Source organism: Cinclus cinclus, chromosome 4, assembly GCF_963662255.1.
Source record: "Cinclus cinclus chromosome 4, bCinCin1.1, whole genome shotgun sequence".
Lineage (NCBI taxonomy): Eukaryota > Metazoa > Chordata > Aves > Passeriformes > Cinclidae > Cinclus > Cinclus cinclus.
Genome location: NC_085049.1, coordinates 40685915 through 40709299, shown reverse-complemented (window position 1 = coordinate 40709299; position 23385 = coordinate 40685915). Strand labels below are relative to the sequence as shown.

At 36.6% G+C, this 23385-nt stretch overlaps 1 protein-coding gene across 1 annotated transcript in view; it reads right to left on the bottom strand.

Moving 5' to 3' along the window:
- The window catches only part of ARID2 (AT-rich interaction domain 2), a 93614-nt gene that overhangs the window by 11137 nt on the left and 59092 nt on the right, over nt 1-23385 (bottom strand). Inside the window, exons 7-16 of the mRNA XM_062491950.1 lie at nt 19737-19803; nt 19402-19652; nt 18141-18237; nt 17851-18060; nt 17335-17502; nt 16249-16324; nt 13915-14049; nt 13259-13458; nt 10053-12886; nt 2378-2526 (exon numbers count right to left, since the gene is read on the bottom strand). Coding sequence (XP_062347934.1) covers nt 2378-2526; nt 10053-12886; nt 13259-13458; nt 13915-14049; nt 16249-16324; nt 17335-17502; nt 17851-18060; nt 18141-18237; nt 19402-19652; nt 19737-19803 — 4187 coding nt within the window. The remainder of the gene's footprint in view (nt 1-2377; nt 2527-10052; nt 12887-13258; nt 13459-13914; nt 14050-16248; nt 16325-17334; nt 17503-17850; nt 18061-18140; nt 18238-19401; nt 19653-19736; nt 19804-23385) is intronic.

Below are 23385 nucleotides of genomic sequence, written 5' to 3'. Positions count from 1 at the left end.
TGCTGACTGGAGCAACCAAATTAGTCAGTAGGTAAAGAACTTACTATTTTATTTATTCATATTTAACCTGCTTCGCAATAAAATGTTTAAGGCCTTCATTGACTTCTACATTGCATCCTTGAAGGAAAACATAATGCTAGTACTTTTTGAGAATTAACCTAATGAACATGCATAGAGAAACAGATGAAAATTCCTTTTTCAAATGTGCCTCCTGTCATATCTTTCCAGTTAGCTACAGGTATCACAAAAAACCACAAACCACTAAGTTCCAACTGCCCGCTTAATTCTAAGAAAAAAAAGCTGAGCAATCAAGAATGAAACCAAGAAGTAAAATTCACACAGACTAATGACCCACTCAAAAGAATCGTCTTGTTTTCCACTTAAATTACTCAATAAAAACAGCTAAGATTGAGAGCTATAAATAAAAAAAGAACAGGTGGCAATTCCAGATTTTTCTTTATGTCTAACAGAACCAGGAAGCCAACAGGAGATTTGATACACCAGTTTTTAATCAGGCTGTTCAAGAACTATGAATAAACAATATATATTTGACGAAAATGCTAACTTAACATTTTGGTTCTCTCTTCACCACAGAGAATGTTGAGTGTAATGTTTAGATAAACTGGTTTTAGGCTGGGACTGAAATAACTATTTCAAAGGTGACAGCATAAAAACAAGACCTGTGTGTCATGTGAACTAAATCTATTAATGCAAAAATCTCAGCTTTTGAAAAGAATGAAATTTAACCATGAACAAAAAGCAGTACAGGAAGTAACAGCCAGATAAACTAAAGCAACAGAAATAATACACTAGATGCGAAGTGAAACAGATCAATGGCCTTGCACCTCTTAACTTCAGTCTCAGGTAAACCTCCTGAAGTAGTATTTTAAGACAGATTACAAAAAGACTGATAATATAAGGTAATTTAATAGTACTGCTCCTCCTCCTCCCCCAACACAGTTCATCCTATGTAACCTTATACATGGAATGAAGTTGGTGACTTATACTTTAAAACTGTAGCTCAGCAAACTCTTCAACATGTCATAAGCTGGCAAGGCTTCTGCTGTGGCACTGCCCCAGCCTTTCATTTCAACCTCAATGCAACCTGCCTGTACCTAGGCATGAGTTAATGCATCTGCTGTGCAGCAGCAGACTAAGGCTCTACAGTTCTATTTGTTAGTAGTAAGGGAGGAAACTACAGAGTAAGTAAAGCCTTACATATAAATATTACATAAAGAAGTGTCACCTATTAAAGAAAAAAAAAATCACTTTAAAAGTGAAAACAGTGCAATATTTAAAAAGCAACAGATCTCTGTGTCTTGCATTTACTGAATGATCTTAGAATAATATTTGCAAGGAATGAAAGAAAAAGAAATTACATCTTCAGGGGTTTCATACTGTCATTCAGTATTCCTATAATTCTGTTCAAATGACTTATTTTCACTATCAGTTCCAAACAGTTAAAGTTCTCCATCTTTTCATCCCAATTTTTTGAATTTCCCACCAGCTTTCTCTTTCTGTCAAATCAGCTTCATGCTTCCTCTGTCATCCTACAATGATGAGGCCTCACATTCTTTTTCATACTGTCCTATATGTTATGCAATTTTTCTCACAATTTGTCTCCAGTTTTCCAAGAGGCTATGTAACAGCTACCTTTTTTCACCAATCTCTGCCCTTATCCAGAAACTAAGCATATTCACAAACCTAAGATATTTTAAGAATCAGTGTCAAGATACATGTACTTTTATTAAGAGCTGTATCAAGTTTTTATAAGCCTACATCTAATTGTTTGCTAGCTCTCTAAGAACAAAACCAGCAAATTTTTAAAAAGTCTAAATCACGGCTGTCTAGTCCTAAGGCCCAGTTTCTTTTTACTTTCTTTCGTGACAATGGCATACTTTGGCACACAAATAGTAAAATTAACACAATTAGTCATAAACTAAATAAGACTTTGACCAGGACACTGAAGTGCAACACCCTGCTCTTGCAAAACTGGAAACACAAGAAAATGCCAGGACGTGATTTGCAACTTCAGTACAGGAACTATTCTTGTATTTGCAACACAGAGAACAAGTTTCAGAGCTCGGAATTCTTTTAAACTTAAACTACACAACTACTTTTTGTTACTGATGAATCAATATACTGCAAGAAAGTCACATAATACTCATTTTATGCTCTGAAGTATAACTGAGAGCAGTTAAGTGTCTTGCCTTCCCCCATCTCACTCAATTTCCTCGACACTTTTCACTTTTTCTTTTCCTCACTGACAAAGTATAAGGTAACTTAAGGAAACAGAATGGATGGAACTTTGAGAATCACCTTCTATATACAAGCATCTGTTATATATCAGTAAAAGATAAATAAAGACGCCATTTACTTTTTACAAGATTGCCACAGACACATGAAGTTCTGTCCAGGTTTTTTCATTTGCTCTGCCTGTTGACTTGCTGCAGTGTATGAGGGTGGCTGCAAATTCATCTGCTGGCCCTGTACTTGAACTGTTGGTATCGATGTTGCAGGTGTGCTCTGTAGAAAAAGTTAAAACAATTTTAAACAGGGCTTATTTCTACACTAGACATACAGTTTACTGCTTGTTGAAAAAGACTTTTTTTACACCTTAATCCACCACAGGCGTTCAATTTTTAATATTCTGAACTCTGAATAAGCATCAGTAAGACACAGTAACACGAGGGACGTACAGCTTTTACACTGTAGTACTTATGCAGAACTTCCTAATATTCAGATAATAAACTTCATGCTCAAATTCAAATAGCGAATTATGACTGCAAAGAAATTTCTCAAGGGCACTAGTGGAACAAAGTTTAACATTATTTTTCAAACAGTTTGTTGTTATTTAAGAGAAGACAAACTCATGCAAACTCATGGCATTGCAGTATCACCAGCATAGGGAATAGCACCACATGCTCAGAATGCCTGACCATGCTTTACAACTTGTATACAAATGAAAAAAGAAACATTTCAAAAAGGAAAATGATGTTCCGCTTGCTCCCCTGCAATATAACAAGACACTTAATATTCAACTAAAATTATCTTTGAAATTACCAAAAAATACATAAACTCAGACCAATTTAATTTATTTTTCTGACTAATGGATACTGAATGCTGAAATTTCCATTTCAAAACAGTGTCTGTGCAAGAATATTGTTTCTCTTCTTTTTTTTTTTTCCTGGAAGGCTCTGGTCAGCAAGATGTTTGTAAGGATGATGACAGTAGAAAAAGTAAGCTTTTGAATATTATTTAGAGATGAAGTCCTACCATCCTTTTCTTCCCCACTGTTTGAAAACAAATTCACACACCGAAGAGATAAAATAAAATTACTTCCAAGTCTGTGTAAGAATATTATAAGCAAACACTTTCAAATGGAGCACGATTAGATCTTTACAGCTCTGTTACCGAGTAACTTTATAGACTTTCACTAAAAAGAAATAAGTAGCTAACTTCAATTTCTAACATTTCATTTGCATATTGATTTACATTTTCTTCCCGCTGCCCTCTGTTGGCACTGTGGACAGCAGTCACACAAGGTAGTGAGTCAGTAACTATCACAGATTATACTACCAATATACCAACATGACCCAAGGGACAGCAAAAAAGCCTGATCAGAAGCAAAACACATCCCATATCCAAGCAATAAAACATGCTAAAAAGAAGGAAAAGCTCTGCAAAACTTCTGAATACAGCACAATTACTTATGATGCCTGTGATCTATGCACATATATAAAAAGCTGTAAGAAAGGACTTGAGTCCATTAGTCATAACTACAAACTATTTTGAACTCCACAATGATTTTCACCTGAAGACCTTTAAGCTATTTCACAGAACGGGTAGTGAGTCCTTCACAAGGTATCTTCAAACAAAAGGTAAACACAAATGGAGCCTTTTAATATCAACATCCCCTTAAAAAGGGCATTTTTAAAATGAAGCTGCAACTAAAATAATGGAGTGTCATCAGTACAGCTTGTTTTGCAACCTTCACTGGGCATTCCAGTATCAACACATTCTGACAGTCTTTTTATGTGACGTTTTATCCCTGCTATCCCTGCTGAACTTCTGTCTCATTTAATGTGTTGAAGTAATGAGCTTACTGAATGAATTCTGTATTTTGTTTAATTCTCATCATTCAATGTGTGGTTCATATATTATTTACTCCATTCAAAGCAAACCCTGCAATTAATCTGGAATTATGAATTTTCTCAAGGGTTTCTCTGGCAAGCTCTCCTAGTGGTATTCAAAAGGTTTTAATATCATCTCATTGAAAAATTGTTAATTTTAAATAAGTTGATCTGAGATACACAACACAAAATGTTGCATGCTGAAAATGATAGAGCTTAGAAAGAAAAACAAATTTCCAAGACAAAAAGTTATTATGCAGTTTCCACTCCCTTTTTTTTCTACTATTTTTTTTTCCTGTGAGAAAAAAAGCTGATAAATTGGAAAGAAATTTGTAGAATAGTTGTTTTTTTAAAATTCTTTTCTTACTGTTCTATTGTGGAGTAGTTTCACTCCAACTTGGTGGACACAACTTCCATGTATTTTTAAAGACAAATCCCTTGCTTGCCTATCAGCTTTATTGATTATGATTATATTTTTAAATCAACTCGTAAGGTGAAGTTACATTTGCTGCTATCGTTTTCTATTTTATTTTAGAAACGGAAGTTTTACAGTCCAACATCACAAAGCCTTCCTCTCTTCATTCAAGGGATCAGAAAGTTTCAGTAAGATCAGTGCCACTTTTGGTTTCCTTTTCCCTCTACTGTCATGTCTCAGTTTAGTAATGCATGACACAAGGGATAATCACTAAAATTAGGTACAGCCTTTGTTTTTCAGAAATGAAACTCCTTTTGCTCCCAGAAATATACCTAGAAATACTTGCTATGTGCTACCTACTTTACAGCGCTCATATGCAATGATTATGTAAATTCACTTATTTCTTTAAACAATGACAGACATTAACTGTTCACTAATGAAGTCCTTCTGAGAAAATTAACATCATCAAGTCTTTCTCTGGGGCACAAAGATTCCAGAAAATTTCATCCTCTAGTAAAAACATTTAAGAAAACAAATGTCCAGTACTCCGCTACACCTGAGGGCGCTTCACAACACCCTTTTATAATCAAATTAGACCTCTCCATTATATAATTTGCAACTGCCACCACTTAGCCCTTTTCTCATAGGATCTTGGGACTGAAAGGTACCTCTAGAGCAGCATTATCTATCTCAGTAGGGTTTTCACTCAACCCTAAAATACACAAATACAAACCCTTAATGCCTGTATATTCTACTTACAGACAGATAGTAGAGCCTACTTTTAATAAGCAAGAAGAGATTTTATATCTAGACTGGGTTGACTTTAGACTGAGGTATTGAAGAGGGGGAAGAAATTCAGCCTGGTCATGAAAACCAAGAGTACAGCTAAGAGCTTTCTGGTAACTAGAATGGACTGTTTACAAAGGAGTTAATTCAATTTTATGCACAAGAGCTCCTATATTTGGGCACACAAGCTCCCTGTGTGGTAGGAATAACAAACCCTGTGAGCTGAGGCCTGCTGCGGCCTCCACTTATATTTCACAGAACCAGTGATGCTATTCCCTTTATGCATGAACATTTTATCATGATACCTGCACATTCTATTTAAAAGGCCTACTGTGCCACCAGCAGAACACTGTGCATCCCAGTGTATTGGGGATTCTGTTGACATGCAGAGCCATATGCAGTTTAAAAGCATTAAGCTGCATTTTCCCCCATCACTAATACATGCACAGCCACTGTAAATAAATGTAATTCAAGAAGAAAGTTATTAGTGAAAATATTTTTAAAGTAGAATAGGATTTACAGATTGATATGACAAAATTTTGTTAAGCCTATTCACAATAATGAACATATCTGTAAGAACACGTAAGTCAAAAACAAATAGAAGCAGAATTTGAGTGTGAGAAAGGGGTCAAGTGAGTAAGTAGGCACCAAAATACATGCTCTTTTCTTGTTACATTACTGAAGTTTACACCTCCTTGCAACAGTGTGCTTCACAAGTGAAGGGCAATAAAAGCACAGAGATTGTGTATTTCACTACTCCCAGCTGAGAAGCTCATTTGCTCTGTGGTTAGGAATGAATTACACCACCTGAGCTACACACCTGCTTTCTGGTGCATGGCAATTCTCAGCTTTCCAATCAACAGAGAGCAGGAGCAAACAGCCAAGGTCACAGATTTTGCCACCTAAATTTCAACCCCAGCATGTTTTGAGTGGGCAGCCTTAAGAGAAATGGGGGTGCATTGTTTGTGAGGGAGTGACAGTGATGAGTAAGAAAGTCATTACTTTAAAAGCCAGATGAGGCAATTTAAATCACATATACTCAATTCTAAGAACTTGGCATGATATCAGAGCATTCCTTCAAAACAGACACCAACTGGGACAAACCAACATGGTTATGTTCAACAGATGTTTTGGAGGCGTTTGAAGAGGAATAAGAAAATGTGGCAAAGAAAAGCATAGGTAATTGCTCATTTCTTTTTAAACCACCAGTCTAGCACAATGCCTCAGGAAAGCAATAAACCATGGACAGAGAACACCAAAATAAAAAGGAAACCAAAAAAGTACAGTACCGGTTCTGTCTCCTGTCAAGAGTACATTTCATGAGCTTACCAAATATAGATGGAGATTTAAGAACAAAATTGCAACACCCTGTGTATCGTGTACCTATTCTGACATAACTAATATGTTTTTTATGATAATGCAAAATTTGAAAAGAAGTTTTAAAATATTCAGTGTAAATACCGCTATTTCTTAACAAGCTTTGGTGAAGTACACAATTAATAGCGAATAATCTCAAATCATGTACACAAGAAACCTGTATTTGTCTAACTGGACTTTAATGGCACTTACACTGGCTGTCTCAGCCAGTATACAATTTTTGCTATTTTAACAGGCCATTTAAATTAACATTTTTCCCCAAGCACGGTGCGTCATCCCATTTCAAACTACCATTCATACAATGAAATAAATTTCTTGTTAACTTCTATATTCCCTTAAGGATTATTTAATTCTTTCTTGCTTTCCTTAGTTTTCAGATTGTTGTTCCACTCCTGCCCTATCTGGTCATCCTTTCTTATCTTCAAGCATCTTTCCTTTCTCCTCTCTCATAGCTAATCCTACTGTAGTTACATAATCAATACTCTCCTTCCTCTTCTGTCCTCTGCACCTCTCTTTTCAGTCTTCCTGTTTGGTTTTACATTTATTACAATTTTTTTTTCTTCTCTTCCTTTCACACTTCTCCAAAATACAAGCTGTAGCTTAAAATAAAATTTTAAGGTAACAAGCAAACAGGAAATTGCACACTAAAAGCTTCAATAGCTATGTAATTTTGCCATAGCTAATATCCCTTTATTCTCTGTCCCTCACCATTTTTCTCCAATGGATTGTATTTCTAATAAATTTCCCAATGTTCACAGTAAAAACCATTCTCTCCTTTTTCTTCTGCAAGACAGCCAATATAGACTTAGATACTTCAGAGAGGATAAAACAATGCAGATGCTGAAGTGAAAAAAGTGCTCCTCAGCTGCTGCCTTTCAAAAAAAGGGACAAAGAAGCTGCTTATCAGACGAGGAATACTCAGAATGTGAGGGAGAAAATACACAAGATAACACATGGCTTAATCTTAAACGAAGTCATAACTAAAATTCACACCGAGTTCATGAGACTTCGGTAACATTTCTGGATATTTAAAAATACTCCTAAAAGCAGACTTAATGTTGGAAATACTTAGCATCTCCTTTTCCAGAAAAGCAATGGCTATTGCAGCTGCTCAGCAGCTATAGAGGAATTAAAAAGAGCTGGCCAGGGTGATTTTGGTACTGTTTATAGTACCAAAATACTGTTTAATTTTAAAGAAGTGGTAAAGATCTCTGCAAATCCTAAGCTAAACTATGATGATCACTATATCTGAACAGAGTACTCTAAAATGAGTACAACTCCAAGTTCATACTTGCAATATTATGATAGATATGATTTGTAAACATATAGACATATGGCTAAGGCAAATAGTTAATGAATACATTTCCCACCAAGATCAAAACTAAATAAAAAAACTAACATTTTTTTTGCACATTTCTGTAATTTTAAAGAAAGGAGGGGCATCCTACAGACAGCAGAATCAGCAAACTTTCAGGTAGGGAGACATTAAACCAAATTCTTCTGATCTGCAAATTTCTACCAAATGGCAAACCCAGCAGGCAGCATTTCTGTTGGTACAGGTAATGAAAAATGTAGTAACTATTAACAACAGTGATACTAGGGATAGCGTAAAAAAGAAACTACCAGCATAGAAAATATTTTTTTTTCTATCCTCTCCCTCCAGTATCATGATATATATTATCAAAATCAAATTAAATTGTTAAATGTATTACTCCCTTCTCAAAATTTTTAAAATCTGATCATTTAGTAGCTGCTTGACATACAACTGCAAATTCTTTTTGAGTACATATTGAGGGAATAAGTAAACATATTCCATTCAAGAGACAGTCATACCATTCTGTACTACAGCCATATCCTTAGCAAAGTTATAACAGAAATCCAAACTTGTTTACACCAAGACACTCAGTGCAAAAAGCAAGGCACAGCGAATAGATCTGCACTGCAGAAAATCTAGCATGTTGTCCCTATGCTGATAATATAAACTATTAGTTTTTTGGTAAAATTATTTCCATTAAGAACAAAGATGAGTAACATACAAAAGAATACAGATCTCCTCCCAACAAAACCTAAGCGAAAATTTAGGAGTGAGTTCAAAGACATTCAAAGACATTTTAAGAATTAATTCTGTGCATTGTTGCAGTTAGAAGCAAAAAGCAGAGAAAGTAAAAATGGAAGGAACTTGTTAACTCTTAAACCTGATTTTTAACAACTAGAAAAATCAAGAGTTTTCAAGAGCAACATAACTTGTCACAGACAGCACTTGTCACATTTTGAGTTCTAGGTCTGTATAAGCTCATCATGCCTATGCCTTCTACCTTGTCAAAGGCAAACAAAGCCCCAATTAAAAAAAAAAAAAGGTAAGAAATAAAAGAAAAAAAGACCTGTTACTCCAAGGTCAAAATTTACTAACATACACTCAGGACTTCATTTCCTCTCTCTCTGGTCTGTCAGAACTCTTAACTGCCAGACCTACCATTCTATTACCTTTGCTCCTATTCAGGTTAGGAATGGGTTTTCTGGAGAGTGATTTTCTATCTATGTACAGAACTGAAATAAAATCCTGGGAATGGAGTAATCTCTAACACAATAATTTTACTTATTAATGCTCCTGATGTCCATACAGCATTTCTAGTAAAGGGTTAGGGAATAACCACTTTCAGAAGGTTCAACAAATTCCATCAAGGAATAAAAAAGCCCAAACAGCCCTCTCCAAAGCTTAGAAGAAAAAAAAAACAAACAAACAAACAAACAAAAAAAAAAACCAAACAAAAAAAACCCCCAAAACAATGCTTGTTTAATTGATAAATATTGCAAATATCTTGTAATGAACAAATGCAAATATTTCAACAAATTTACAAAACAGTACTTTCTCCTAACTGTAGTGAACCCACAAAGCAAGACCTTGAAGGCCAACTTTAAATGTAAGAACTTCAACTCATTTCAGCCACCCAGATGCAGGTGTGGTTTTCTTAAAAAAAAAAAAAAATATTCACCCCTCCACAGTGACTGAGATTAAAATGCAGAACAACACTGACATTTTTACAAGACTGTCCAGCAATCACTGTTGTTTTTAGAACAGTTAATCCTTAAAGGAAGAAAATAGTGAGCAGAAGTTCATTCCTCACTGCGTATTATCAAGCAACACATTTTGAATTCCACTATTGTCAATGACATTGAAGTAGTACGTAAACTGTTAAAATTTTAGTCTATGGAAGAACAGAAAGCATCATTTTCTGAATATCTGAAATACTGTGCTAGCGATATCGACCAAGCTCACATTTTCCGCCATGTTATTTCACAGTATTAGTCAGAATAACCATAAAAAGAACACTGCAACATACCTGTGTGACCATGCTTTGTATATACGTGGTTGGATGCTGCTGCTTTTGTTGAACAGCACTTTCTATTGCTACTTTCGCTACAGTGCTTGGATCCGCTCCAGCTGGCACAGCAACCATAGTTGCACTGCAACCAGCATTGTTGGGGTCACTGATTGTAACAATTCTAACTCCTACTTTATTTGGAATTCCTGGAACAGTTTCCCTGTCATTATCCTCTGCTGGCCTCTTTGCAGTTTTGCATTCTGCTGTGCCATTAGTAGACCGAACTTCGGAGGACAGGGTAGACTGGGACACTCTAGGTCCTGAGTGTGGAACTGCTAAAATTTGATGCCCCTGTATAACAGAGGCTGTAGATTGTGGTGAGACAACTACACTTGGGCGTTGCTGAGGCACATCTGAATTCAAACTTGAAGCTAGAGGTCCATTAGGTAAATCAGTGTTGGTACCACTAAGTTGCTGGGTTAACAGTTTTGCAGCCTCCTGTGTACCGCTTACAGCAGGTGAACTACTCAAAGTTAATACAGGCCCATTAGAAATTCTTTCCCCTTGATCACCTTTGGCAGTATCTTGCTGCGTGGCATCCAAATTCCCTTGTTGTTCCACTGAAGATATCTCACCATTTCCTACATGATTGGAAGTTTTGTGATTTGGAATGTTTTTGCTCAAATGAGAACAATCTCCTTTATCAAAATCACAGATTCCATTAACTAGGGGCTTCTTCAAATCGCTTTTAATTTCCTGTGTGTCCATTTGTTCAAAGTTCTGCTTTCCAGGAGCTCCGTTCTCACCCATTTCTAATGATGGCCCATTACTGACTTGTGAGCACTGATTGGCCTCATTCTGTGTTTTCCCTGAGTTAGAAGGAGGTAGACTGGAGTCACTATACTTTCTCCCATTTAAAAGACTTCCCACCTGCATTTCATTTTCTTTTGCATCCCCATTGCTGGTATTTGCAGCTCCTCTTCGGCAGGAAGGATTCTCCATAACTTCAATTTTACGTTCATGGATGTGTAAACCTGTTGCTTCCTTTGCTTCTTCCTCCTTTTGGCAAATTATTTTATCACCTTTGAATGGGGGAGCAGCAGTACACTGTGATTGTCCACCTGAAGGTGCTTGAGTAGCTGGAAGGGTTTGCACCTGTAGCCCAACTCCTGTCTGTGCTCCACTCACTGAAATTCCTGCTGGAGCAATGATCTGAGTTGCATTTCCCTGACTCACAGTTGCAGTAGCAAAACTCGTATTTGGCACAACTGTTATCGTAACCTGGTTGCCAGTAGTCCCTTGGAAAATAGTTGCTGGGCTGTTTGAGATCAACTGGCCTGGCAATATCTGTAAATTAGAAATGGGAACTGTTTGCACTGCCCCTTGGGGCGGGATTGCACCCGGTACCAGCTGAACATTTTGCTGTCCAACTAGCAGCTGCTGAGCTGGAGACTGTCCTTGAACTCCAAAACCTGGTGTCTGGTTATTGGCCATCTGATAAACCACCTGAGGGCTAGGAGCTCTTGCATTGTTAGGTGGAGGAATCTGTGGAGCTGGGAGTATAAGCTTCCCCCCTGGAGTTGAGGGGCCTCTTTTTGGAAGAAGCAGTTGTTTTATCAGGCTAGACTCACCAGAGCTGGGCTGGCCAACTCCAGTATTAGCTTGTTGTGACTGAACTTGCATTTGCATCTGTTGTTGTACCTGTACCTGCTGCTGCGATGATGCTGGTGAATGTTGCTGCTGCTGCTGCCTCTTTACAGAAAGCATCTGGCTAACAGTAGGAGGGGGTCCTTGCGACTGAGGAGTGGTAGATGAGGATGACATAACTGTAGGGACTTGATTATTTGTAACTGGACCTGGGGACGGTGAAGATGATGGAGTAATGCTCGGCTGTCCAGCCAACTGGACAGTCTGGCCAGCAGGAATAGAAGCTGGGTTAGCAAGCACAATTTGATGGATGGCTGGTGCATACGTCTGACCTTGCTGAGCTGGCTGGCTTACTATCACTACACTTTGCTGGGATGGTGGTGGAGGCTGCTGCTGCGGCTGCTGTCCCACAGCAGGTGAACCTTGCTGAGACGGCAGAGGCTTTGGAGCAATATTCTGAAACCCTACTCTAGATGTTGGTGGGTTCTGAACACCTGCAATGGTAACCACCTGCCCAGCTGCTACTTGGAAATTTTGAACTGTGGTGGCAGAAACAATGTTAGATGCAGAGGTTGTGACATACTGCTGTGGCGTTATGATGACCGTATCTTGTTGCTGGTTACCCACAGAGGACTGCTGAGAAGATGTCTGCCCAGGTTGTGATGATGTGCTGATTAGCTGTTGACCCTGTGAAACTGCTGAACTGCATGCTGGTAGGTTTTGTACTCTGCCAAATATATGACCCTGAGGTACAGCTTGCTGAATTACCGTAACAGGAGTGCCTGAAGGTATCTGTCCTGGTACCACTGTGTGCAGTGGGGACTGTTGCTGAATTACAGGTTGGTGGTGAAGCATCTGAGAACTCACAACTGTAACAGACGGCTGCTGGCCTGTGGAGCTGTGATTTTGATTAGAAGCTCCTCCTACTGCAATAGGAACAGGAACTGCCGACTGAGGAACAGAGCTCTGTATTACTGCAGCCTTTACTACTTCACAGGTTATTGGACCTTTATTCTGTATAACAGTCATTGGAGCATTTTGTTGTGTATGAATAGAAGGATTTTGTGGAATTCTAGAAACAGTCTGTGCCACAGTGTGAACACCTTGAATTGGAAAAGACATCTGTGTTGCTGTCAAAGTTGAAGACTGGTTAATAGGAGTCCTCTGATAGTGATTTCCTACACTTGGTAGCCCATGTGGGATTCCTGTTGAAATAAACACAGTAAAAGTTTGGTAGCCGAGATTATTTCAAACACGTTAACTAACGCATTTTTAAAAAGCCAAGATCTGAAATTGCAATTCTAAATGAAGCAGTTTCTAATTCTCAGCTCTACAGAGTCTAAATTTATGATGCAGCAACAATGGTTTGACTGCTGACTAGCAAGCGTATGGGTTACATGTCAAAGACTAGAATGGCATGCAAGGAAATACTGCAATACTATCCCCAACATTATTGAATAAACTCAAAACATGTGGCCTCAACTTCTAACACTTTCAGGCTATGTTCAAAAACTTCTGGCTTTTATTATGGTTTCAGGATCGATGCAAAATACTTTAGACATAATTAATTTAAAAACCTGCTGGCAAAGGAGACGAAGACACATCAGGAATTGAATCAACCCGGACAACTGGGGTAGACGAAGTTGGTGGCTGCTGATAGTACATCTGAATGGGAAGTGGTATAGCTCTCCTTTTCACTCCTACCACATGTATATGTGCTTGACCATTGTTACTTGGATCTTCTACTCTCTTCACTGTATGGTTTGGAAAGACAGTTCTGCCAAACACAACATAAATCCATGTTAATAAACACAATTAACTCCAAGTTTTTGTTTTACCTAACTGCTCTTGTGTGAAGAGTAAGAGAAGGAATGCCTGAGAGAAGGAAATCTTTACAACACAGCAGGATTTTCCAATAGCATGTGAGTGTTCATCACTGAGGACTAGCAGGTCCCCCAGATGGCCAAGATGTCATGGAACCTAAGTGAAAACTACAAAAATCTCAAAAAACTACTTCAGAAAGAATTAGAAGGGCTAGAGGCAGAGAAGGAACCCTTTCAAAGATCTTGAAATAGAATAAAATAGAACAGACTCTAAACATTTGTTTCAATTAAGATTCCAAAACTGTATGTCTTTCAACTCAGTAGATCTTTTCTCAAAGAAATCTAAAGCTACCAGTTAGTTTTGAGAACATACAATTGCTTCTTTATTGCTGCATAAATTCTTGTCTTACCGCAGGCATTTATAAAATCCAGTTGATGTTAGGATTCCACCTCGAGCTAATTTACTACAAGTAGAGAGGTATTCAGAGTACATTTCTGCTCGAGAGACTGAGCAATCAAGGTTCACTTCAAAATGGGCATTCAACCTGAAGAAGAAAAAATAAACTATGAAGCAAAAAACAGACAGAGTACTTTTAAAGGGGTTGTTAAAATGCTTCAGTCTGTATCACAGAGACTTTTGAGATCTGCCAACAACATGGAAAATATCATTTCAGTATACTGTTTTGCCAGATATCTGTTCCAAACCCTTTCTCCTTCTCATTGCTTATGAATCAACACGCTGGACCCCTAAAACTTGTGGTCAGTTTTACATTCAGTATCTTGTTTAAATACCTGTATATGTATTATTTATTATTTATGCAAAATTGTCTCTACGTATGCCCTTTTTTATTGTATATTCTGCAAAAACAAATGAGAAAGCATGTTTTGTTGGCATCTCCTCCGCACAACTCTATTCTTATTCCTTAATGAGTCTACTTTTGCAAAAGATGGGCTGAAAGCTAACTAATTCTTCATCACAGATTTTTATCCTAAGTCAATGTTTGTACATGTGATACTCACGTAGCAGTGAAAACTATTTATATCTCCTACAGACTCCCCACAAGTACACAGACCATCTAACCCCTCTAACCTCACAGGAAGCTGTGAGAAAAGGAAACATCTTCTATCAGTTTACTTTTATTTCTCTTAGATTCACTACTCCAACCCAGACACAAAGGAATTGTTTATCCCCAGCAGCAAACAGAGGTAAATTAACAACTCTCACTCAGTGCCCAAATATTGGCATGAGAATAAAAGAAATATTTTAGTTGTCAGCATTTATTACATGGTGTTAACACTCTGGAAAACTACACTGTGTTCTCCATTGTAGAGCCCAACACTCCAAATGTAACTAGAAGAAAAGCCTATGATTACATTCTTTAAATTGTGTTCTCTTATAAAGGCTACATACCATTTCTCCTGCAGTTGTTAGAATTTTATTTTTACAAAAAGTGAGATTACATTATATTAACAGAAAGTTTAGGTATTAATTAAATTTAGCATATTGGAAAAGTGACTGTCCAGCTGGATAAATCATATTAGGCTGACACACTAACACTGGTATCAGCAAACTGGAGATGTTCAGGACTTAAAACTGTGAAATGGGACCTGTGACCAGTACTCTACTGTCACTGCACTTATACCTCCTGCTGAATCTCAGCTGGCTAGTAATATGTCCAGGAAAGTCAGTGTAAATACCTCATCTTTTTGCTGCTTTCAAGAGATACTAACTAAATTCTACTGCTATGGATTACTCATTTTCCCATTTCTCTAAGTAAGAAGCAGTACTAAAGCATACCATGAAAATGTACATTAATCTTTTTGCTAATGTGATCTGTAGAGAGTCCAGTGTCCGGTATCTGTGTTTAAATGGCTGAGTGTGAAATTTCTCAATCTTTCAGCAGTTAATAATACTTTGCATTGTGCAAAGAGAAGCATGCAAACATCAGCTGACCATAAAAATCCACAATATTTGCCCCCATGTAACCAAAGCTCTGCTGGAAATATCACTTCATGATAACTGAAAACACTAAGCTTTGTAAAATTCATCCACTTTATCTAGAAGGTGCTTGTCTCCTCAGTATGAAAAAAGATGAACATAAGAGCTGTGAAGAAGCAGAGGTGAAAGGGCCCATCAGGAATCAATTAATACAAATGTTTAAAATGAGAGCTGATTTATGTAAGACAAGTAGTTGAGAAAGATGAGCTGTAGACTACATGAGAATCACAGGAGAGACAGTTTTTCTCTAAATATCTGACAACAGTATTAGTTGAAAGCAAGAGAATTTGAAGGGAAAAGACTGATCTTCTTTAACTCAAGGTTCACAATGATAATGTAAGAGTTTTGCAGGGTCTAGTTTCATAATTTGATAAGTACTTTTATACTGATTCACTAATATAGCAACACATTACCAGATAAAAATACCTGTGAAACAGGTAATGGTGCTTGACAACTGAAAAAATAAATTACATCATGATCAGAGTTAAAAATCAAATAAAATTCTGTCCTAAGAGACAAAACAACTAATTCCATGGATCAACAGGTGAAGACTGAATATTCTGGTTTAGTTTTGGCTTTCATAGTTCTTCAAAGCAATGACAGAATGGATTTGGTTTAGACTTTTAAGAAAAATTAGACTACTGATAAATAGAAGCCAACTGGAAAATTCTGTGACACATGAATTCAGTATTTTTTCTTTGTTTTTCTTCTTCATTAATGTATTTGAATACAACTATACACTTACCACTGACATGCAAATTTCTCGCTGTCTATTTCTACTATTCCTGGAGGTGGAGCAACATGTGGTGCTGTCCTAGAGGCTGTAGAGAACGTGGGGAAGAAAAAAAGAAACCAAAACTTGCTGAAATGTTTTTTGTCTTTCTGAAGGAAGCACTTCATGACATACACTGGGTACAGTTTAATAAGTATGTATCCAGCTGAGGCAAGTCACAGAAGTGCCCACAGCAAACTACAGATCTGCACCAGTTTACCTAAGTGAAGAAGGGCTGGCCGGGGCCAGAGTCACCACTAAAGTGCAACCACAAGGTGTGCACCTAGTGAATGGCTGCTTCCAGATTCATGATCATAATCTCAGTAATTTACAGTACTCACCAAGACTTTAGAGTGGCACAATACTCCACCAAAACAGGCACAAATACACAACCATTATTTTTCCAGTTCTTAAGTGGATGCAAATATAATGCAAAGGATTTTGTGTCAGTGTCACATCAGTTCATCCTATTGACTCTTGTTCACCCCTTCGGTTACATTCTCTCCCAGTCATTTTCACTGTGTAACTACACCCATCCCAGAAACAGCATATTTAGACACACAAACCAATGTCTGTTGCAATGGCTGTTTCTCAGTAACTTCCTAAGAATAGTTACAATTTGTTTCACACAGCAAGAAACTGTTTAGGACCTTCAAGAGTGAGTCTATCCATCTCATCTCTGCAATCCTACCAAATACTGTATGTTACTGCCCAGCAGTAAAACACAATATAAAATGGACCTCTTAATTCTTTGAAAATTGTGAGAACAATTTAGAATGGATAGTTTTTTCCACTGAACAAGTTAAAATAAGCAATGCATGCAACTTTCAGAGAATTTTCAGATTAGCAACTGAAAAACATTAACATTCTTTCAAAGCTTGTTTCACAACAGTTTTGGCTAACATAGCTTTGGTGAAAATAGCGTATTTGCCTCATAAGCAAGTGTTTGAAAAAGATACATATGCTATGCATAATGTTACATTTATGTAAACTACTCAGAAATCATAGATCATATGTGAAATTTTATAGAACAGTGTGTTCTCTTGCCGTGATACTCACCTGGGACACCTGCTGCATGGGCCTGTGAAGAACCATGATCCATAACCTGTGGTCTGACATCAAGCAGTCCTTGCTGGCTAACACACTGATGTTCAATGAGCTTTACAGCAGTAAGAGCATCAGGTCCAAACATCTGGACGTCCATAGAAACCAGACATACTAATGTATCTAAAGTATTGAATGTAAAACCAACAACATTAGGACAAGAAGAATGTTGTTGGAACATACTGATTTGCTTTAAAATAGCCATGTGTTGAAAGGAAACAAGTCTTTGCATGCTTCTATAGATTAATTTATTTTTAAACACACTCCATGGCATTAAAGAAAAACACTTCAGAATTTTTAGCATCACCAATTACTTGAGGACAAAATGAATAAATTTAATAAATTCCATCCCCATGCTGTGTGCTCACACACACACAAGCGAGCCACATTTCTAAGAATACGTCATGGTGAGTGGTTAAGTCATTCTTCTTACATAAGCGAGAGAAATAATAGATTTTGCTTCTCCCTTACCTATGCTCTTCTCTACTTTAGCAATCTTTGAGCAGGCCACTTCTCCCATTTCTGTGAGCATGTATAGCACCTCAAGTGCTGAGATTACAAGCAGCACATCTGGTAGTGTGAGATGACATATGATCTCTTTGTAGGATTCTTGATCCACATATTCACAAATTAAGACACCATTATCTTCAGCCTTACAAAGATTTGCCAAGATTTCCATGCCTGAAGAACAAATACAAAATAGTTTTAAACAGCAATAATTACAATTCTGATACAGTAACAAGAATAGCTAGAGATCTTACCTCTCATTTTTAGAAATCTATCCCTTGACATGAGGCATTTTGTAACAGTGTGGAACATTAGATGAGTAGTTTTGAAATCAACAGGATCCAAAAGAAGCTGATGAGAAGGAAAAACAAAGTTACTAACACTATCCACATAGTGCTAATGGCTCAAATACTAAAATTTGCTTATCAAAACGTAAGATTCAGAACTGTTTAAGTGCAGCACACATAAATTATGCTGATGTTCATAAAAACTGAACCCTGTGAGCTTTTGACTGTACCCAGCATTTTGATGCCCCTCCTGCTTTTCTGCTCTGAAGCAGCAATCTAATTTACACTTTGCAGTGCTCAGAATAAGGAAAACAACTTTATTCTTAGGCAGTCAACAGTATATACAAATGGATTCTAATATCCAACAAAGACCAGAACTTAAGCAACAACAAGCACTCCTTCCCAAATGCTATCCCAGTCATTCATCTTGTTTCTACTTCTGCTTCTCAATTAGAGATCACAGACATAAGTAACATTCTTTCTCATTCAAAAGAAGTTGGGTACATGGTAAATAAAAAACACCATCTTTCCTTTCAATATTTAGTAGTGGACCAACACTTGCAATCTTATTCTCTGCTAGTTCCCATTTCACTTGAATTAATTTTCTGTATTTTAGAATATAACAACTATCTGAATATACTACCTATAAAATCCACACAATTTTCTGCATGATAATATGACATACCAAAATAGTGTATGTTATAACATTCAAATCTCTCTCTCTCAAAAAAAAAAAAAAGCAAAAAAAAAAAAAAAAGCAAAAGCCTCATATGGTTCTGGCAGCATACCCAATGGCATATTACTAGTTTACACAAAGTACAGTACACAGGACATAAAGTCCTCAAAAACCCTCTTTCTTAAACATACTATGTCGAAGTTATGACTAAAGATTCTAATTATAAAGTGAAGAAGCTAGCATACAGACTGCAGAACTTAACAAATTCCTTTCTTCTCTCTGGGAAACTAAACTGAAAATTACACACTATGTATATCTTCTATCTCCCTACATCATCAGTCTTGTCCACAAGATTCTATTTTAGCAAACTGACACATACAGTAATATTTTAGGTTGGGCTCTGAATACTTGTTTTCAAATTGCTAATTGCAAATTCAGAGAATAATTTATTCCCTTCTCCATCTAATGATACAGGGGAAAAAAAAATCATGTCATTAACACTACTGCTTTTCTCAATTTGTATTTGAATTGTTCTGTTTGAAAGCACATTACCTCTGCTGCAATATTTCCCAGCGTGTCAAGCCCCAACTGCCGTAGAGAAATAAAGTGACTGTGAGCAGAGAGCAGCAGGAACCGAAGACAAGTACGATTAGCTGCCAGAAGTTTAACATTTCCCTCTTCAAAAGAAAGATTTCGTAAAATCACTGCTATCTGAAGTACCCGCTGCCCTTCAATATCATTAATGCCCAATTTGCGAGGTGGATGAAACAAGGATTCCCAAATCCATTCTTCTGATGGAATATCTATGAAGTAAATAAATAAATTTTAGTCCTTCCTTTGCTCAATTTACCAACATGCATGTATTAAGATTAGTCAAGATGTCTCACCTTGAGATTTGCTTCTGTCAGAAATTAGATCACGAACTTCAATATCCTCAACAATATCCTTCCAAAACTGAAGAAAGAATTAAAAATACTTAATTTCTAGGGGCTATTTCTTTAAATATTAATAACTTTTATTTCTATTATGGTAAAATACTGAAATAATATTAAAATAATTGTTCTTTAAAGATTTCCTAGTACCTTGATTCATCTGATAGTAACCAGGAGTCAGGATATGCAAGATGTTCAGTACTTTACATTAAGGAACTCTTCCCTTCACCAGAAGTATGTGGTGACAATCAACCAAGACCATCACAGAAGTGCTGTGCTGAAGCACGTACTGAAACTGGGGCAGTCATACCCACAGCATTAGAAACACAGCAATTATAAATGGAAGAAAAGTACAGCTCATCCTCCATCTTCTACAAACCGTGGTGACCTAATGCAGAATAAGGTGACTCCTCCCAGTCTCAGTAGATCTTAAGATTCCTGCAAGAAGTTGCTATTTGGAAAGACTTTTTAAAGCTGCTGCTCTGTTTCCTACTTCATCATAACACAATAAAAAGAAACAGCCACCACCATCACAAAAAACCTTTATAAATATAATCAAAGCAGAACGCTTCAGCAAACTGGAATTCAAATTACTTTACATATTTATGGCCTGGTCTGTAAATGACTGTTTTGCTGCTAGTCCTGTTGAAATTCAAGAATTAGTCAATGAATCAAGGTTTTCAAGCTAATATAAAAATACATATTGTGATGTATAATATAAAAATATATAATGATACATGCATTCTAAACTGTATATATGAACAAAGATATAAACCTTCCTTTGACTAATAAAAATTTGTACATTTATTTGACTCACTAATGAAATACCACTCCTCTTTTGACTATAATCACAGAATAAAACCACCAATAAATCTGGATAAAAAGGGAAGGATGGGAAGTACAACTAGCTGAACAGCAGGAGAGATTTTGCTATGCAAATGTAATTACTAAATTACAGCACTCATACCAAGCTTGACACTACTATTTTCTTGACAAATACAATACAGATTTTCTAAATTGGAAGGAAAAGAATTTTATTTTCACTGCAATGTTGCTAAATGGCGTCCAAGTACTGTTTAGTAAAGAGGATTTACTTGCACAGAAAGGATTATTACCTTGTTTTAGCTAAGACAAGAAACAGCTCAAAAAAAAGTCTTAACTTCTTACTGTTTGTGACAAACAGATTTTTCTAATTAATACTGAAACTATCACCGGGAGCCATAGAAGATGAAGGCATGCAGGCAAAATTTTGTTACAAGGAAACAGGTGAAACATATTCTTTTTTTTTCCCCAAAGGAACAGCAAAAGTGGAAAAAAAAATTTCTGGGCATTCCTTTGATAAACACATAGCACAAAGGCAACAAAAAATCACTTCAGCATTACAAGCAGTTATTTATTCCCTACTTTGAAGGATAGCTGCAATCTAGTACCACATATTAACAGAAATTGACAAGACAGGGTGCAAAAGTAAAGGTCTATATTGCTAGTTATTCCTATATATATATATATATATGTATATATGTGAATCATCTATTGCTAATAGAAACATAAAGCTAAAACCTGGAAGCAAACAAATAGAGCTTAACTACGTGACATCCAGATGCTAAGAGATAGTGGACAAAGGTAAAGAACTTGATTCACATTCACAGTCTGATCACCATCAGTAGGCAAGTTCCTTCAGAAAAAAATGCAAAGGATTATACAGAATCCACTGCAAATCAGATCAACCAAATGACTGTCCATAAAAGCAATGGTCATGTGAGTCCATAAAACATAATGTAGCAATGGTATGACTAGTTATTGTCCAAGAAAAAAAATACAAGAGCGATTGGAGTCAAGTCAGCTTGACATACTACTGTGAGAGACAAGAAAAGTGATGTTTGAAAAGTATTTCAGGTATTTAAATGCGTAAGGATCTCCCTCTGCACACTATCTGAGAAAGTGTCGATGGAAAAATGCCCAGAAAATTTTAAAAAAACTTAAATTTACTCAAAAAAGAAGGAGTTTGGCAACAAAATAAAATCACAAAATGAAGAAAATCAAAGTAGACACAAGAACTGCATATATGTGAATTTTGGAACTCTACAGCTAGAGGAGGCCTCAAGAAGTCCAAGAACATGAAATGCAAATCATCTGACTGAAGTAAACAGAGATGTATGGTGCATGAAGAAATTTAATGCAATTTTTCATACACTATACATCAGACACTGAGCAGCTGCTGGAGACATGGAAGAAAGCTAAATCTATCAGATTATAAACATACTATAAAAACAAATCACTCTTGAAAGCTAACTATATTCTCAAGTGAACCTTGGGAACATGAGGATATTCAGAGCTAAGTGAAACAATCAAAAATGGGAGAGTTTCCAAGTAGAGGAGAAAACATCCTAGCAGGATGCCATCAGAGCTTGTGCATGGGGACAACAAAACAAACAAGGGGAGATACAAGACGACTGGCTAAATGCCAGTTGTTCCAATCCTTAAGTAAGGACACACAGCCATTCCAATTAACTAGACATTTAAGAGTACTGGCAGCTCCAGGAAAAACTGAGAGGGGACAATGTGACAAATTAACATAGCTGTAAGAAATAACAGCAGGTTCAACTTAAATATTACTCAAATTTGGACAATTAATTGAACAGATTTTCACTGACTAGTGAAAACATTTGATTCAGTTTAGAAGTAAGTTCTGTAAAAAGTGAGAAAATACATCCTGCTGCAGGCAACACAATGAAAAACAGGATTTTTTTCAAACGGTCTTATATAATGCAATAAGGACTGGGGGGAAGGGAAAGAAAAAAAAGAAAAGAAAGGTAATTGATTCTGTTGAAGTTTAGTATAAAGAAATACATTGTTTTTCATCTTCACCTCCAACTGAAATAGTAGTGATACTGGAGGACAAAACTAGCACCAAAATGAACAAACAAACAAAAAAAAGAATATTTTTCTAATAAAAATGATAATATGAACAATGAAAGGAGTAACTTACTTAATAGTTATTTTTTTCTTAAAATTGCAAAAGCACATTTTAAAAAACCCCAAAAACAAACACCAAAACCAGACACACAACCTCTATACTGAAAACCAAGTATCTTTCTCCTACATCAGGAAGCTCCCATGCTTCCTCCTGATTCCTGTTCTGACACAACCACAGCTGCAATACAAAATAAATAACTTTCAGTAGTAAGGTCAAACAAATGCTAGCAGTGAGATGCCCTGAAAAATCTGAATTCTTGGCATTAGAGGTACTTTTACATCTGATTGTTTTTTCACACGCTTTCCACGTATTTCTAACATGCTGTCAGCAGTATTTCACTACAGAGTGGTACTATATACGTTGGAATGTCCAGAAATAGATCTTGGAGAGCATCCAAGTTTTTTATTATTAAACCTTATTGCAGTGATTCTACTTAAAACTTTGTTAAAACATTTATAAGAACATTTATAAGCCCTTTTAACAATTACTTGAATTTATATAATTAATGAGTATGTAACAAATTAGAATACTGTACTATTTCAGATGTTTACAGATCTAGACATGGTGCCTGTTGCTGCTCTAGATCAGCAACAGTCTGTGACATCTTAGGGTGAAGTCAACACAGCA